General features: G+C 51.0%; 1 protein-coding gene across 1 annotated transcript in view; it reads right to left on the bottom strand.

Annotated features, from left to right (window-relative positions):
* The window catches only part of NRBP1 (nuclear receptor binding protein 1), a 32,873-nt gene that overhangs the window by 1,281 nt on the left and 13,114 nt on the right, over positions 1-18,478 (bottom strand). The window contains exons 3-15 of the mRNA XM_066180256.1: positions 18,144-18,266; positions 17,651-17,752; positions 17,472-17,561; positions 16,967-17,007; positions 15,855-15,949; positions 4,387-4,470; positions 4,072-4,130; positions 2,870-2,968; positions 2,664-2,796; positions 2,298-2,400; positions 685-735; positions 454-589; positions 315-368 (exon numbers count right to left, since the gene is read on the bottom strand). Of these exons, the coding sequence (XP_066036353.1) occupies positions 315-368; positions 454-589; positions 685-735; positions 2,298-2,400; positions 2,664-2,796; positions 2,870-2,968; positions 4,072-4,130; positions 4,387-4,470; positions 15,855-15,949; positions 16,967-17,007; positions 17,472-17,561; positions 17,651-17,752; positions 18,144-18,266 (1,170 nt within the window). The remainder of the gene's footprint in view (positions 1-314; positions 369-453; positions 590-684; positions 736-2,297; positions 2,401-2,663; positions 2,797-2,869; positions 2,969-4,071; positions 4,131-4,386; positions 4,471-15,854; positions 15,950-16,966; positions 17,008-17,471; positions 17,562-17,650; positions 17,753-18,143; positions 18,267-18,478) is intronic.

Here is an 18,478-nt window from a genome sequence, read left to right as displayed (position 1 = left end):
CTGCCACGGCAACCCCAAAGCAGCCCTAGAAATACCCCCTGGGACGGGAACCACCCCTCCAGAGCCCCACGCGGATCTAAAACAACAGCCACAGCCAGTTCCGTCCCAAACTGCAGCTGGCAGCACTGTCCTGTGCTGGAAGCCGGGACCTGGGGGTGGGCCCAGGTGCACAGGCCTGGGTCAGGCTCTGGGTCCTGGCAGCTGCAGCACTGCAGGGTTACCCCAGGCAGCAGCAGCAGCACATCAGAGCCATGAGCCCTGCACAGCTGCCCCGGCCTCCCCCAGCTCAAGCTCAGGCAGATGTAGCAACATACGTGGTGCTTCACGCCCTCCTCCACGGACTCGATGTTGCACTGCATCAGCACCACCTGCAAGAGAGGCACAGAGCCCGTGGGCAGCTGCCCAGGGCCCTGCCTGGCAGAGGGGCTGTGGGGAAGAGCCCCCAGCATTTACCTTGCGGGTCTCCACCTCAGCGGGCTCTGGAGTGGGGGTTTTCACCGACGGGGGAGCAATGGGAGATTTCACCACGACCTGCTGGGGCTGCTGGGGTCGTGGCATCCCAAAAGCTGTGAGGGGATAGATCCCATTCCTACAAGGAAGGAGCAGCATCTCAGGTTATACCGCTCCAAATTTTTTCTCGTCTCACACAAAACGGAAGGTGTCCTTTAAAAAAATCTCCCTTACCTCACATCCTCCAGGAACTTGTCTAGCTCCAGTGCTGGAGACTGTGAGAAGCTGGAAAGCAAAATGTCCTGAGATGAGAAATTGTCTCACAGTACCATCCACTCGGGTCTCTTGGGATGCAGTTTCAAACCCCCATGTCAGGACGTGTCCACAGGCAGCACGGGTGTGGACAGAGGCGTGACAAGCTCTTACCTTCCCTTAAGGACAAAACTATCTACAGGAGCTGAGGCAGCAGTTATGGAAGAGCCAGTCTCACAGCCCTCAGAACTGTGCAGTGCAGTTATTTGGAGGGCGGCACAATGTTCCTGGGGAGCTGTTTCACAAATACCTGCCATACCAGGTCCCTGGTTGCAGCAAACACTTGGAACAGCCACATGCCTGTCTTAGGCTGCTCTGAAGCATTCCAGAGATGAGGTAAGGACTGCAAAACTGCTGGAAGCCTGACAGGATGTCCCCAAGTGCTTTATGGGCTGCACACCTGCCTCAGCTCCAAGACCACTCTCCAGCCCTTCCCACGCCCCCAGCAGCTGGGATCATCTCATCCTCTAACACAGCAGCAGTTTTCAACAAAAATTTACAATTTTTTTCTAGCAGCTTGGTTTGCATGGCAGGCTGATGAGCCATCCAGAAATGGTGCTGACATTTCAGGTAATTGCTGCTTTCTTCTCCTTTTCCAGCACATCCGAGGCATGGCACTACCAAAAGGCGAGTTCCAGGCTGGCACCCACAGCCAGCCAGGCCTGCAGAGACTGACATCCCATGCCTGTAAGGATCTCTTACACAGCTTTGGCTGTTCACTTGTTGTCCTCCATTTTGAAACTATATCAAAAACATTCCAAAGGGAATTTCATACTACCATCTCCCAGCACTGTGACAACTGGAACGTCAGCTTATGGAAGGGTCTCCATGGCCCAGAGAGCAGCTTATATGGACAGAGCTGTTCTTCTTTGTCATCTTGGTTACTCTCGTTCAGCAGCCTGAGCACCCCAGAACTCTGGGCTTCCCTGGAAGCACCCTCGGCTTCTCTGGGAATACAGTATTCACATCTTAGTTTCTTCAGCTAATCCCTTGAGGAGCCAAGGCTTTGTTATCCAAAATGCAGATACTTTTTTTGGCACTCTGCCTGCTCCACAGGTATTACAGTCCCTCCCTAAGGGAGCCACCCCTACAGTGTAAGTAGTGCTGTGTGTCACTGACAGCTGCCTCAGCTACCTTTCCCTGTGCATAGTGTGGAATAAGATGCTCCATTAGGAAAACACTGAGGAACCCTGAAGTGCTGGACTCCCACCTAGCTGGTCTGTGATTGGTCAGAGCACCTCCCAAAACTGCTCAGCCAGGTGTCGCTGGGGACTGCTCCAACTACCCTGTGCTCATTTCGCCTGTCCATCTGGGGAACAATTCACCTCAGCAGCACAGAACCAGGAAACTGGTGCAAGGTCTCCTTCCACCCAGGAACAACCCTCCTCAGAAGTGTGTGTGCCCAGGCAGTGACACCTCCAGCTCCACTGGCACGCAGTCAGTGGGGAAACACCAACAGGGAGGTGATGGGCAGAGTCCCAGTGCTCACACCAGTGCCCCAGCACTGCTCCCCTGAGCACAACACGGGGACTCACATCATCTTGACTCCTTCCCTGTCCTCGTGATTGATCTCTGCCAACACCGCGTTCATGTCGAGGTTTTTGGTCATTTCTTCTAAAGCATTTTCAGGAATCATATCTATTTAAAAAAGAAAAGAGTAACTTAGAGCAATTGCAGTTCCTCTCCAGCCTTAGAAAAGCAATGAGAAGTGCAGAGGTCTTATGCTCTGTTGCTCCTGCAGCAGGTCAGGCACCAAGGCCCTCCCAGCCCCACGGCTGCATCAGACAGCAGGGGATGGGGATGGGTGTTCCCAGCTCCCTGGGGGGAGCACTGACAGCTCAGCCGAGCCCTGCAGAGCGCTGCCCCGCGTGGGGACGTGGCTCCCAGGGCTCTGCACTCACGCTGGTGCCCGACGATGCAGTGAGCAGCCAACAGCTTCAGCGATGGCACCTCGAACAGCGCCTGGTGGAACAGCAGCTCCCGGGCCGTGGGGCGCCTGCCGGGGTCCTGCTCTAGACACTTCTGGATGAACTCCTAGGGACAAAACCCATGTGAGACAGCGAGCCGTGGCAGCAGAGGGGCTCGGGGCACCAGCCCCCCGGCTCACCCGCTGCAGGGGGTCCTCCAGCAGCTGGATGGCACTGTTGATGGCCTCCTGCGGCACATAGGATGACTCCCCGTTGCCCTGGATCTCCAGCACTGCCATCTGCAAAGAGAGCAGAGCATCAGACTCCACTGGGAAGGGCGGACTGCAGGGGAGACAGGCTCGAGGAGACCACTGCCAAGCATGACATCACCACAGCCAAGCTGCTTGGGGGTACTTAAGGTCACAGCTGGGGAGACAGAGAGAATGGCGGCCTCATTACAACAGCTTGCTCCTAGCACCCCAAGACTGCCAGGGAACCCTGGGAACCCTGCCAGCAACATCCTGGACAGAAAGTGCCTCCACTTTGAACCTCATGATCCACTGGCCTGTTACTCTGTTTGATAATTCCATAATGAAGCAGTGACTGGCTCACTGCCAGGATCTGACAGTGTCCCTTCTGGCTCTGCATCGCAGAACAAGAGCAAGCACACAACACATCAAGGACGGGCTCCAGCCAACTACACAGACACTAATTCCCAGCTAGGAAAGACTGGAAAATATTGCAGAGAATGTCTCTGCGTTCAGCTTAAGTTTGGTTTCCTAGAAGTTGCGTCTTTCCACAGTTGTCTTCCTGCTTCACTAATGAAATATGCAGCAGTTAGAGGGCTCCTTGTGCTGGCTCTTTCTGACAATTCTTCTCAGAAAATACTCCTAACAACAACTCCCATTGCCTGGACCTGGACCTACTGACTGCAAGGACAGAGGGAGCACAAAGCTGCTACAACCAGGTATGTCAGACTCACATCAACTCCAACCAGAACCTGTATCAGATGGGCACAGGCTGGCCCAGAAAAAGTGACAGGCTACAGCTGTCCTCAGCTCCAAACACCCTGGGCACTGGTCACACACACAGACATCACAGAACAGTTTGCAGCAGTGACTATTCCCTCCAGCCAGTGAGTCTGATCTCAGGACTGGCCAAGACCCACTAATTCATTACCCATTAAGAATTTTGGGAAGAACTGAAAATTGCTGAGCCATTTACTTCTTAGTGAGGCACTTGGGGGAGCCTCCAAAGGGATCCCTCCACGGCAAAGTGCACTTGGCTCTGAGAACAAAACGCACTTGTCACCGAGCAAACCCACCCATGGCCACAGCCTTTCAGAGCTATCTCTGTCCTCAGACTCATCATCTCTGCCCCACAGCCTGTGTCCAACACTTACCTCCAGCGCACACATCCCAAAGGAGTAGATGTCCACAGCCGTGGTGACATTGGCAACTTCTGTAACACAAAAGTAGCATTGTTACCAGTCAGCTCTGCGTGCAGCAGCACCACTCTGCACCAGGTCAGTCCTGCAGCTTCTCCCTCCTCTGCTACCAAGGAACAGAGGAGCTGAAGCATTTCAGCAGGCAAATGGCTCAGAACTGTTAATGTGGCATCTTTCAGGTGCCTGGAACTGAGAACAAGGTGCAGGACAGCTTGGAAGTATCAGTAAGGCCAAAAAAACCCCAGGCTTGCAGTCACAGCCACAGCATACCTCCATATTCTGGGGCAAAGAAGTGCAGGTTCTTCTGCTCCTCACGACAAGTCTTCACGTGGTTGTTAATTGTGTCCGGTGCCACTAGAAGAAAACCAGGAATGCTCAGGATACAGGAAACCAAAGCCCATCCCTGATGAAATCCCAGAGAACACCTGCAACTCCAGGCCCTTGGTGCCCAAAGGGGCAGAATGGTGCCTTAAGGTGAGTCTTCACAGCCTTCATCTCTTGTCACCTGCCCCGACCTGATACATTCCTGCACTGTTTCGTTGGCAGCTGGGCATCACTCTCCAAGGGCAAACCTGGAGACCACAACTGCTGCCTACTGGGAAGACAAGGTGGGAACAACTCCCCGCTGAAATGCCCAACTTCAATCAGACCTAGAGCATTTGACACAAGCAACTCATTCAGAACAGCAGCCTGAGGAACAGCCAGAGATGCCAAGGTCACTGCAACCGGTCACCACCTCCGAGTTCTGGGAGGATGGACCTACCAGGCAACCCTTCCATGTTCCAGGACAATGCTGCTGCCAAAGCACCTCCAGACAAGGATCAAGCCAAGCTGCCGAAGGAAGGGAGGTGACCACCCAGACAACAGAGCCTCCCAGCAGCCAGCACCTCCACAAACTACGGGGAGCTATGGGGAGGAAATAACTTGTAGCCACAAGAACAGTGAGCAGAGCACAAGTATGGACCCCCATGAAAGATAAGCCTTTGGGACAGCCTCCTCTGCAGAGACTGCAAACAACTCCCCAAAACTAAGCAGCTGTCTCTGCCAGGGAGAAACATGGAGATGGACAGGGAGCACAGAGCCAGCACCCATTTGAAGCTCTACTGTCACACTGGAATGTGCCCAGTCCCAGGGTCTCAGGCCCATGTCCCACCCGGTCACCCCCTGGACAATCACAATCAGTCTGGACTGGCACAATGTGGGCTGACACAGGACAGGCCAAACCACTCCTATTTTTCCACACCTAAGAGGATTCCCCGCTGAGTGACAGTTACCAGTTTCAGTGAGATGTTCTTTGGGCTCTGGTCACACAAGAAGGACCTCCCTTGGTAACCCAGCTCAGCCCTGCTGCACAGCACACACCAAATCGTATTACCCAATGTGAGCACAGCAAACAGAGCTTGCTCCAAGAGCTAGGGGCTTCTCTACCAACCAACCATTCACAACTAACTGCTTTCTGTTCCCTGTGTTAGCTCTGACCCCAGGAGTCCAGCAAGGTGACTTCCTTCCTAGTGCTCACCTGTTCCCAGACATCACCAGATCCTCTCACCTCCACATCAGCATAAGCTACATTCTTTGTCTTTCTCCTAAGACCTGTTCTGTTCTCCCAGTGACACTGACTGCTTTAGACAAGTTCTGGCAGGGCCACGACCCCAGTTCTCTCTCCTGGGGACTCTGTCCCAAAGGATCTCAACACCCCCCACAGGACCGGCATCTCAAAGCCTCCCTCGAGGAGCCAGCAAACGCCTGATCCTCATCAGCACCCAAACGATGAGCTCTGGACTTCTATTCACCTTCGTATTTTGTACTCCTGAGTCAGTGTCAACTGGAGTTTGCCCAGTGCACTGGACTGGATGTGTTCCTGTGCTGCTGCAGCCAACCCGAGCCCCAATCCTGTCACCACACATCCATCCACTGCTGGATTTGGCACATAAAGCACTCGTGGCTTGTCCAGCACACTGGGTTCTCATACCAGGCCTTCTAAAGAGAGCATTTAAGGCTTCAGAAACCCTTCTGTTCCAACATCACATTTATATTGTTGTTTATGGGATCCTGGGTGTCTCTGTGCCCAATGCAGTGTACAGGAACTATCCTACACGTGTTTGTGATGCTTGTTAAACCTGCAGCTACTGCAGGCACATCAGAGGGACTCCCTGTGGCAAACTAGACAATCTAAGGATAGAAAAGAACTTACTTTTTAACTCTTCTATTTGTTCTGCCTTTCTTATCAGTACATGCATTGTAAGAGGAAACAGGGACCAAAAACTCAACAACCCAAGTCCTGCCAAATATGGAGCAGAATCAGCCAAGGAAAATCACCCTCCACATAACGCTGTGATCAGATTCATTTTGCAGTGCCTTTAAATCCTGTTGTGACCCCATGTTGGATGGCAAGGGCCAGCTCACTATCCAGGCACTCTGTTCTTGGCTCCTGCGCCCATTTAAGGACAGTGATGAGGCAGTCATCAATCACAGAACATGTTATCAACAGACACCTCACCAGTGATGGCTGACACACTTCAGTACCAGACTGGCAGGGCAGCAGCACCAGCATTTCTGGAATGAACCAGGTTCACACTGTCTGTGGGATCCTCCAGCTCAGATACACAGAACTGACACACAGACAGCTCTGAATCTGCTGCTGTGGGTGAGCCAGGGACCTGTCCCTTCTGGTACTCTGGTCCTTGTGCTTCCTAACCTGCCGAGTCCCACTGGAGCGTTTTTCCATCACTGTTGTAGAGATCGGCTCTGCAGCTGGGTCTGGACAGCCACACTTGGCAGGGAATCTGCCTATTCCAGCCACTTACATCCCAGCTCGTGTGCAGCTCAGTTACTGCACTGTTACTGCAGAGCTGGGGCAGCACAGGGTCCATGACATCAGGCCCCCAGAATCTCCTGCGTGTCTCAGGGCTAAGCAGGGACAGCCCTGCCAGACACAGGCCTGCTCTACGCATCACTGACAGCACAACATGCTTCTGAGGTCAGCTCTGAGAAACTTCCTGCAGGTGTGCTCAACACAGCAGGCAGAAGTGCTGTTACAATTGTGACAGGACTTTAGAGGGTGAGGCCAGAAACTCTGGGTTTGGTCTGGTCACTGTTGCTGGTCATCCGGATGCATGGGCCACTCAGCACTGACAAGGGCTTGAGAGCTTCACCTGAGCCCACATTTTAAACCGACCTCCTGACTGTACAAGGTAAGAACACACACCTGAAGTTCTCTCTGACACATGCTCTCCTGCCTGACACACATGGCTGCTATCTGTCACTTATACACCTATTTCTGTATTCTCACACTGGCTCCACACTGTGCATGATTGGATGGATGAAGGCTGAGGACAACTACTGAGTGAGACAAATGATGAAGACCACAAAGGAAAGTCAGATCACCAGCAATGACAACCAATGTGTCTTTCTCAGCCACAAGAAGGTGACTACCAGAGGCAGATTACAAGAGGCAGCCCCATGGGATTGACGAGTCTGGCGGGCAATTAGCAGAGAGGAATTTTAGAAAAAGGTTCAGCCAAATACAGTTTCTGAGCAGGGCAGGTGATAGGAAAAGATGTGAAGCCCAGCAGAGGGTAGGACAAGCAACCTGTCTTTGACAAGCTGAACTCAATCTGACAACAAAAGCATAAAAAGAGATAATCAGCATTCCTACAGGAACATGCTGCAGCTGGTCAGACTTCTCAAACCCTCAAGAACATGCAAAAAGAGTTGGCCAGAGCAAGTGGACAGCCCGTGCACCCACTGATTGCTAGCAGTGCCAGCCAAGGAGGCAACGGTGACATTCCTTCCTCCTTGTGCCCGGAGCAGGTTTAGCAGAGTTGCCTGGACATCCAGCCCCCTGCTCTGTGCTGCAGAGGACATTTCCCTCCTGTGTGGTGTCCGTCTCACACCCACTTTTATTCTGCATTCAGAACTTCCTCCTCTGTGGGCAGGAAAGATGGGCTGTCCCACTGTCCTGTGGCTCTGCCTCTCCTCTCACCAAGCTGCTGGGGTTCTTGCCAGAATGTGAGTGCTGCAAAGCACAACCTGACTCCACTCCCCAGCAAGGGCTCAGTGCCCTGTCCAACACACAGCAGGGGAAAACAGGTGCCACTGAGAAGGATCAACAACTGACCTCTAAGACTGCCCCAGGCTCGCTGGGCAACAATGGGACACTGTCCCAGCAATGAGACAACGAACCGCTGTACCACAGGGACCCAAAAATTATCAACTGAGCCCAGGACCACCTCTGCAGCTACAGAGGGGTGAGCACAGGGCCAGGAGAGGTATGAAGCCACGTCATCATCCCCTGCACTCATACGCCCCAGACACTTCTCACTCCTGCAAAACGGTACAAGACTGCACAAACCCACAGCGTTACAGTTTGCTTTCTCTGCACACAGTGATGACAAAAGCTTTTTTGTTAGGGAGAGCAAGGCCTAGAAAAAAAGGAACAAGGAAGCTACGTGGCATAAAAAGAAGCATACAGCCATTAAACAAGGAGTCAAACAGGAAGAAGTGTCAGGTTTATGCTGATCACGGAATAAAAGCTCCCTACAGCCCTCAGATCAGGGACTGCAAAATGTTTGCAACACTGAGTCACCAGAAGCAACAGGATTTTATTATTTTCAACAGTTGAGTATCATTAGCTGAAGGGGCAAATAGATGCAGTGTATGCAAAGTTCACTACACACTGTTCCCAGTGCCAGGTAAAGCTCCCCACGTGCTTATACACACGTGTGCACTCCTGCCACATCTACTGACATGGAAACCAACTCCAGCTAAAACAGCCCACGGCTCCCTCCAGAGAAAACACTGCTGGAGCAGAATCAGTGGTACTGGCAACACACAGTTAACTGCCCTTGCTTGTTTGTGTTTAAGTCATCTTTTCAGAAGTGGCACAAAGGAGCTTCCCAAAGCCTTCAACCAAAGGGCCTTGAAAGGGGGAGACACCTGCAACTGCTGTGCTAATATGAGAAGGGGTGAAGGAAGACCTGGATGACTACAATCCACATCCCCATACCCATTGGGAAAGTCACATAAAAGCAGAGAAAAACCAGAGCTGAACAAAACTGAAGCAGCAATGCCTTCAGAGCAGCACAGAAATAACAATGACCTCAGAAAATGGATGTTCCATAACCTGGAGCACTAAAGAGAGGCATTTAAACCTCTTAAAATATCTTCTTTAACTGAAAGCAACAACCAGTCTAGATGATCATCATTTTCTGGTGTTTTCATGAATGAGGTGAATCACAGCAGCACACAGAGGGTACACTGAGCTAGGGAAATCAGTACTAGGAGCAAGAGTTGGCTTTTAAACCTTCTGCAAAATAAAAATGAGTTTATCACTATGACAGCACAGAAGAGCAAAATCTTTGCAACAAGGCCACCAAGGTCACCAGTTCTTACCACTAAACTGGACCTCAAAAATCCCACCACTCTCCCCCAGACACACATACCCAACACGTGGTCAGCAGAAGGCAGCTGGAACTTCCAACATGGACAAAACCCATGGACTGCCACTCACTCACGGCTGCTCCTCCTACTTTAAGCTCTGTGCTTACACAAAGCCCCAGAGCAGGTCTCTGGAATTGTTTCTGCCACTCTAGTAACCACAGCAGCAGTGACAGCGTTGTGGCATTACAATTACAGCACTCTGCCATCACAATTAAAATCAACCTCATGCTATTCAACCCAATTTGTTCAACAGTTCCTCAAGAACAAGCCAAATGAGAAGCACCTTCACTTGGGGACAGGCTTTTACATCGAGAGTTTCACTGACAAGGCAGACCCATGGCAGACAAAGCTTTTTTTTTTTTTTTTTTTTTGCTTTTTTTTTTTAAAAAAAAAAAAAAAAAGCCAGTCCCCTCCAAAGAAAGTAGCCTGCATCCAACCTTGGACTTTCTGAAGACTTTCTGAAGTCTTCTAGACCAGAAAGTTCTATTTCCTTCCAAAAGTATTTCCTTGCCCAGTCTCATTCCCAGCAGCACCTGCAGTCACAGACAAACCTTAAGGATATCTGCCTTAGTTTTGCCAAGTTTCTAAGGAGCCAAGGATGTTTGGCTTGGTAGAGAACGTGCTTGACTCACACATGAAACTGTACAGTTAGAAAAGCTAAACTTCATCAATTCATGTTACATCTTCCTAAATCAATGCCAACATGCCATTTTTATGGCAGATTCTTCTATGTCTGATGACTTCAATTATCCATTATTTACCCTTTAAAACCACACCTGCCATAGTTGAAAAAATAAAAAAGACAGACCCAAGATATCCTACTAACTTCTTACTTCTACATCACCTCAGGTGTCTGTTAAGAATGTGGGAACCAGCATGACATTTAAAGATCAGGCAAAATCCAAGGGAGTGAAGTGATGACTAAAATAAGATTAGTTATGAAAGCATGTCACTCACAGCCTCATTAGCTCAATGCTCAAGCAAAACAGGAGCATTACACACTAGATTTAGTGTTTTCAGACCCAAACCACTGTTCAAGATCTAAGGCTTAAACAATCCCCAGCTCTCATACCAACAGTACCTCCTGGTACAACAGACTGTTAGAACAAGTTCACAACTCAACATCCAGGAAGGCTCAGTATTCCAAGGCCATCTCATGCTGTTCCAGCACAAGTGAGGTACCACAGCATCTCCTTACGCCTGCAGAGTGCTGCTCCAGGCTTCTCCTGTCCTTCGAGAACCAGGGCCTTTGGTTCTGCTCACAGGGGTGACTTGATTTTGGAGAAATGGCTGGCCAGCCCTCAGCCTTGCTGGCTCACTCAGGTTCCCATTCTGTGGGCTTGTTCCTGGACCACTCTGCCACCCTGTAGCCATCCCCAGGGACACCTGCCCTCCCCAGGACTCAAGCCCTGACTACACCACCATGCCCCTCAGCTACACCAGATCCCAGATGGAGCTTTCCAGGAGCCTGTGCTCCGCTGGCGATGCAGAGTGGCACAGCACGTCCTCCTGCCAACTCCTGGAAGGCACAGAGCTCATCTGGTCAGGCCCTTGCCCTTTCCACCACTTCAGCTGACGGTTGGTAGGTTCCCAACTCAGTAGAAACAAACTCTAACCATCGAGAATAATCCTGATGGCAAAAAATAAAATAAATCATTATTTTAAATGTAAACATGGTGTTCTATGCAACAGGGTTACAAATTGCAGCACTCCAATCCTTCTCTGGCTCCCACCAGCCCAACGCCCTCCTCATATGCACAGATCTCCCCAAAACCAGAGATTTTATCTGGGGAAACATCCATAGCCACGCTTACTTCAATCCAGGGACCCGTTTGGGGCAGGAGGGATCTGGCCATCAGGAGCCAGACACATTCACTGAAACATTCATCTTAAAACCAACACATCTAAGGAGTTCAAACTACAAGCAAGCAATTTGGATAGCCAAGCACACAGTGGGGGCTAGTCCAGGGCTGGGTCCCAGCCAAGGGCAGCAGAGCAGCAGCAGGGAAGAGCCTAATGGACGTGGGAAGTTCAGCTGGGAAGAGCTCAGAACAAGGCATGGCTTGTTGACATGCAGGAGCCGGCATGCACAGGGCCCGTGGACTAGCACACGCTAAGAACATGGAGAGGGAGAAAACTAACAACCAGGAGACTTCACAAAGGGCAGTGCTCCCTCTCTGTAAGGCTCTGGCCAAGAGCACAAGGAACTGTTGGCATCCCAGCACAGAACACGAGCTCTCCAAGCAGGATGCACCTAAGCCAAACAGTTTTACACACAGCCTTATAGCAAGGGAACACTGTAAGTAGGTCAGTGTGTATGTCTGTGTGTTACAAATATAGATACACACACATATATATATAAATATATATATACAGATACACACAGAGATAAAAATCATGTACATGACATAAGTGGAGTCACATCACAGGAGCGGAGAAGTTTGCTCACCATTAGCAAATATCCTATGAAAGACTGTTGTAACAGAGCAGCCCGTGAGCGGGAAGTAAAACGAGATAAAGTCAATGAGTTGGTGAACAGCAAAGCACTTACATCCATAGAGACAGCTGGGTCAGAGTCAGGGCACACAGGGACAGGACTGAGCACCGGGCCCTGCCTCCAGCCACCTCTTCAAAAGAAATTTGCCTAAGGAACATCAGCGTTTCTACCTCAGAGCCAGACCGGCCAGGGGAGACAAGGCATCTCTGACCAAGCAGAAGATCATGGCTGACTCTGAGACCAAGAAGCTGGAAATTCTGTTCTTCTCTGAGTGCCCTACAGTCCCACCCACCCCATCCCTTCCGCAGAGAATTCCCTTTCTCCACATCCCAGCAGCTTCTGGGCACAGATCTCAGCAGGGCACCACACAGTCACACACCTGGCCACACGAGCTAACACCCAGAGGAGTCCTGGCCCCACGGCCTGGAATTGAGGGCAGACTCTGAGCAGACACAACTAAATACAGACTGAGTCTAAGGTCAGGTGTGGTGCCGACAGGAGAGAAGCACAGCAGCCACGCCCGGAGGCACAAGCGGGAAATCTGCACTGCACTCCACGGAGCATCCTCTCTGCTCCATCAACGTCTCACTCAGCATATGCAGACACATTGCCGTGTCTCAGGGGCACCAGAGGACACTGAGACCCTTCAGCTTGAGGCCTCCCTTCTGCTGGGGCACTCCAAGAGCTGCCCAAGAGGATTTTTAATTCAAACACATCACTTCTTCCCACCTGTGAATGGTTCTTACACCACCAGGGAGAATTCCAGGAGCGGCTCCCAACAATGCCGACACAAGCAGGCAGCAGCACCAGGCACCCCGTCTGCACACACTGCTCCTCCCCCACTCAGAGCAGCTGTAGCCTGTCCCAGGAACACCCCTGGCAGCACATCCCCTTGTCAGACAGCACAGACACCCACGGAGGCACCACTGTGCTGCACATGGGCTCGCTCTGTGAGGAGTACACAGGGCACAAGGAATGCTTTCATCTGACCACAGCTCCACGAGGCAGGTGGAACATTCCAGTCTCTGGGAATACCACTGGCAAGTTTAAGAGCTGTAAGTGTCTTTCCTATCCTCATCACAAGCTCTCCACAAAGCTCTCCACTCATTTGAAACTTATTCTCCTCAAATCTGTTAACTCTGCACTTTATGGCACTGGAAAAAAGAAGTTAGCAGATGAATGGATTATGGATGGCTTTGGCATTTAAGCAGTACGCAAAATCTTTCCTCCTTCCCACTCCCTTTTTCTTCCACAGCTGACCCCCAGCACACAGATTCACACACTGAACAGAGAAACAGTGATCAGTCCAGCCAGTGCACATGCTTCTGCATCTGAGGGAGCAGCCAGGAGCTGTTCCCACACCTGAACACGTGCCACAGGAACCGCTGTCAGACATTTCCAATGTGACACTGCTCTCCTGGCACACCCTCCCGCAGCAGACAGCAGGATGTCCTGCAGTGCACACCACCAGCTGCCTTAGCCAGGTTTTTGCCCCACATTCAGCAAGTATTCTCTTTGCCAAAGCCACAGGGAGAGGAACTTTCGGAGCAGCACCCTGCACAGTACTGGGGAGAGACAGAACCACACACAAAGCACAGCTTGTAGTGCACTGAATTCTTGTTCCCCATAAATCCACGGAAATTACTGTCCTGTTGCTTTAAGTAAACACAGGGAAGTGCTCAGATACCAGCCAGCTGTACAGAACAAGGACGGGAAGCAGCAAACATGAGCCTGGCACTGTCCGTGACCCGGGAACAATTGTCGTTCCAGGGCTCAAACCTCAAAACTCAAACCTCAGCCCATCTGGCACTGCAAAGGCAGCAATGAGAAAGGCAAAGGCAGCAGTGAGGAAGAGAAAGGCAGCAATGAGGAAGGCAAAGGCAGACAGGGAAAAGGCTACCAAGCTCCAACACAACCAGCAGTCCAGAGGAGGTAGTTTTGCCTTTTCTGGTTGGGTGGGCTCTGCAGGAATAGGAATACATCCTGCAGCACTGCCAACTCTAATTCCAGCCTGCACTACAGCCACAGCTTTCCCGTCTGGAGGATTCCTCTTTTGACCACAAGCCCACTTTGCACTCACTTCCTTTTTTATTTAGGAAAGGATCAGAATCTTTCAGATAAATCATTTCACTTCTGAACGTGAGGTGAGCCAGGCAGCCCAGAGCTGTGGAGCAGAAAGGTCTGCTCAGGAACAACTGCACATGAGCACTGCAGTCACACTCAGCACATCCTGCAGCTGTAACAGCACAGCCACCCACTTCTGGCATGAGCACACCTACGTGACTGCCATCACCCTCCTGCTGCACCTGACGGAAGCAAAGCTTTGTCAAACTGAAGGGAACAAAGGTGTAACTGGGGCCACCATTTGTGCCCCACGCCTCAAGAGTCACCTTCCTTCTACACAGCCCCTGAACAGCACCACTGCAGTTGCATGCTCCAGGATGATGCAGCATGATCCTGCTGGCCTGCAGGATCTCCCTCTGGTGGAAGCCATGGCTGCAATGCCAGCTCCGTGGGTTTGGTCTTACAGACAGCACTGGCTGCCCTGCAGAAAGATGGCAGCTGCACTTCAAAACTCAGCTAAAAAAGGGAAATTCTTGAGTACTCAAGTCTTCCCATCAGTCTGAACTGAATGCCAGGGAGTTTGCCAGCATGCAGGTACTGGATGCACTCAGTCTTGGAAATCTCTCCCACTTGGACAAAGCCAGGAAAACACAACCAAGTCTGTGTGATGACATGATGATAGCTTGTGTGAAGAGCGAGTGCCCAGGTTTACAGGCAGGTCAGGAGCAGAGTGCTCCTTCTGCCGTGACCCTGTCTCCCTGGTACAAGCACAAATCTGCTGCCCAGCTCTGGAAGAAAACAACACCACAGGAGTTCTTTGATGGGAAGGAAAGCCACAGGCCTGCAGCTGATGGAGAGGCTATTTTTGGATGACAGGTGATGCAGAGCATCTTTCCCTGTACACTGCCACATCAAAGCAGAACTCACACAGACAACAGCTCCAGGAAAGCAGAGACCTATTCCTCAGATCGAGAATACTTGCAGAAGTTGAACAACAGGTAGCAAAGCTGTCCCTTGAAAGGTCATGTCAAGGTGTGACATAATGCATCCTGACTGCAGACAGATTTTTAGAGACATGGGAATAGCAGGAAAACCAGAGCATGCAAGGATGCTCTGCACTGCCAGGAACATCACTGCTCACTTATGTAATAAACTGTTCTGGCACAGGGTGGCTGCCCAAGCTGGGCATGTCTGTGCCAAACAGGCCCAGGGCAGCTCAGCAGCCTGAGGGCAGGCCATGGCAGGGATGCTGGATGTCAGGATAAGCCACCTGCTGCAGTCAGAGTCTGTCCATTTTATTATAAGCGTGGGTTGCTACAAGCAGCACTCTTGTGGCTCCATGGACACAGCTCCCCAGGCAGCTCCCAAAGCTCCACAGTGCTGGGAGGAGAACTCTCTGTGTATTAACACGAAAATCTGCAGAGCAGATGAACCCACAGATGATGTGCCTACAAAACTTCCAAGTTCCAGCATCATTTCCTCTGTCACCTCCTGGAGACAAAAAGCTACAGAAGAGGCTAAAAGGCAAACAGCACTCAGTATCAGTCTTTCCTGCACCTGACAAGGGTCCAATCACCAATGAACTCTGCTCCCAGTCTCTGGCACACCTGATGTGGAGGTGGAGCAGCACATGTACACACATGCCTATCATGCCAGGGGACCTGGAAAGGAGCAGGTGCCTTTTTCTGTTTGGGCAGTCTGTCTGATGGGCAGGGGCACCCCCAGCAAGCATTACCTGACCCGATTTTGATCAGTCCGTTGTGCTGGATGAAGATGGTGTCGCAGGTCAGGTTGCCGTGGATGATGGGGGGATCACACGAGTGGAGGTAGCTGGAGATGCAGAACAGAGCACTGGTCAAGGCCTTGAGCCCCTCCCTTTCCCCCTTCCTTCCCATGTCCAAGAGAACAGGAGAGCCAAAGGCACATGCCAGGGGTTTACAGAAGCTGGGAGATACAAATCAGTGACTACATCAGCCTCTAGCCTAGAACCAGGAACAAACAGGAATTGTCTCTAATGACTTCCCAGAATATGGGTGTGGCGGGGGGATGAGGAAACTTTCTCCTATCAGCTCCCAAGAAACTCAGGGTACCAGAGGTAAAATCACGATTTCATCCCAGCCAGTACTGCTGAATGGATTCTAAAAGGGTTACAATTTTATACCAAAAATACCAGAGCCTTGTTCTGTCCCTACTCAAAGGGGACCAAAGAGGCACTTAATGCCATACACACCCAACTGGGCGTGTTTGCCAGCAGGCACAAATAAAGCTTTTCAGTGCTGGGTCACAGGTACGCTCTGTTTTTGCCTCTCACTCTGCTCGGGTGTATGTTAGCAGCTAGCACAAATGAGGACAGTCAGCTCCCAGAAGCTTATCTGAACCCAAACTATTCACCAAGAGCTCTAATCCAGCCAAGTGGCACCAGAGTTTTCTCTATGGAGTGCAAGCCATGCTCTGTCACCCAGGCTATTGCTTTTCTAAGGTTCTAATTAGCCACTAACCAACTCTAGTTCAGGTGGAGAAGAGTTTTTAAAACCCAAAACACATTCCACTCAGCTGTACTGCACTAAGATGGCTGCAGAAAAGCTGCATCCTCAAGAAATATACACACACATCTAACAACACTCCTCAGTATCCATGAATCCACTGCCTGGACAGGGTTGCAGCCTGCCAATGCTGGGGAAGTTTTTCTCAGTCCTCTCACACGGAACTTGATTTCCCTGTCATCTTTGCAACATCCCCCAGACTATGGACAAACCTGGTCATAAATCTGGACACTCTGGAGAGCTCCCTAACACTTAACTGCCACATACACTGCCACATCAGTCCCAAGGTCAGTGGCCCACGCACCTGAGAGCAGAGAGGATCTGGGTACACCACCGCTTCCACGCCTGCAGGCACAAGAGGAAAAGGATAAAAATCACCCACAAGGAGCTCATCTGTAGTTCTGTGATTCACAGCCCACTCCTAGGAAGCAATACATGCCCCAGCTCTTACTCAGTGCAGGTGTAAAGGATCAGTACCCTTATAGTGAGCTTGTTTGTACATATTCCCATGGCTCCAGAAACACACCTGTCCTCCAGAGTCTGCACAGACACCCTCCCCCTTTCCTGTGGGGCCCCTGGAGAGGGACGTGCCTGTCACACCACCCCTACGAAGCTGCAGAGCTGCTGGCAGTGAAGGAACCAGCACAGAACTGCTGCCCCAGAGAACCTGCAGCAGAACCAGGCTACAGACACACAGGGTAACTGCAGCAACGTGTTATCACCAGCTCTCACTGGGATCCTCTGCTGAAAGGGCTTTCCAGGGGCTGATGACTCTAAAGAATTATGGTCATGCAGGAAAAAAGAGTTACCTTTTCATTCATTGTTTTGTGGTTTTTCTTAGTCTTCTTCAGGAACTGTTTCAAGCTCCCTGAGGACATGTACTCAGTGATGAAGATCACCTGTGGGGCAGTAGGACACATTACCCTCCAACCTGCTCATTACCTAACAACACACAGTGAGAACCCAACAGCCTGATGGCTGCACTTACCCTGGCCTTGTTCTCCTTCACATCAGCCCAGTATTTGTGGAACTTCACAATGTTGAGATGATCCAGCTGAATTAAGTTGTCAAACACTGCTTTAACTTTTTCCTTAACATTGGAAAGACAAAGACATATCACATCAGAGACCACACCAACCTAGGTCCTTCCTTCTTCTTGGGTCTTGGTCCCCTCAAACACCACCATACATGTCAAGCCCCCATGCTAAGAACAGACAGCATCCCATTTTCCTCTCCATTGCATCTCAGCAGAGCGTGGTTTGACTGCCAAGTCTAAATGAACACAAGGGATCATGGAAACAGCACAACAGTTTTCCAGGACATTTCCTATACAGGCCAGGCTTAAGCCAAATATGCTACATTTGGACAGCACAGCACTCCCAACCCAGACAATAACCCACACAAAAAGTCCCCAGTATCCATAATCCCACCCCAGGGCAAGGTATGTTGCTCACATCCTGTTGGGAAACACATCCACTGACCTCCTGAAGCTTAAAGTTCTTCCGCTCAGAGAACTGAACTTCATTCCAAACAACTTCCACGCCCTCCTCCGTGTCCATGGCCAGGTAGGCACTGTCAATCCCCGGGACATTGCGCTGGTTCACCTGCAGGGAGGGGGGAGAGATCCGTGAGCTCAGAGCCAGCAAGGCCAGACCACGGCCACGCAGCACTCACCGGAGAATTACGAACTCTGCTCATTAGCTTTTAATTGAACGAGAATTCCAGGACACGATTTGCACATGTATCTTGGAGCAGTGCATAGCCAAAACATGAGTCACTGCAGACCATGTGAGCAGCAATTCCTGAGCACACAGGT

This window comes from Chamaea fasciata, unplaced genomic scaffold (assembly GCF_029207755.1).
Source record: "Chamaea fasciata isolate MVZ Bird 193981 ecotype frontalis unplaced genomic scaffold, bChaFas1.0.hap1 SCAF_3, whole genome shotgun sequence".
Classification (NCBI taxonomy): domain Eukaryota; kingdom Metazoa; phylum Chordata; class Aves; order Passeriformes; family Sylviidae; genus Chamaea; species Chamaea fasciata.
The sequence above is the reverse complement of the archived record's forward strand: the minus strand, read 5'-3'. Positions and strand labels throughout refer to the sequence as shown.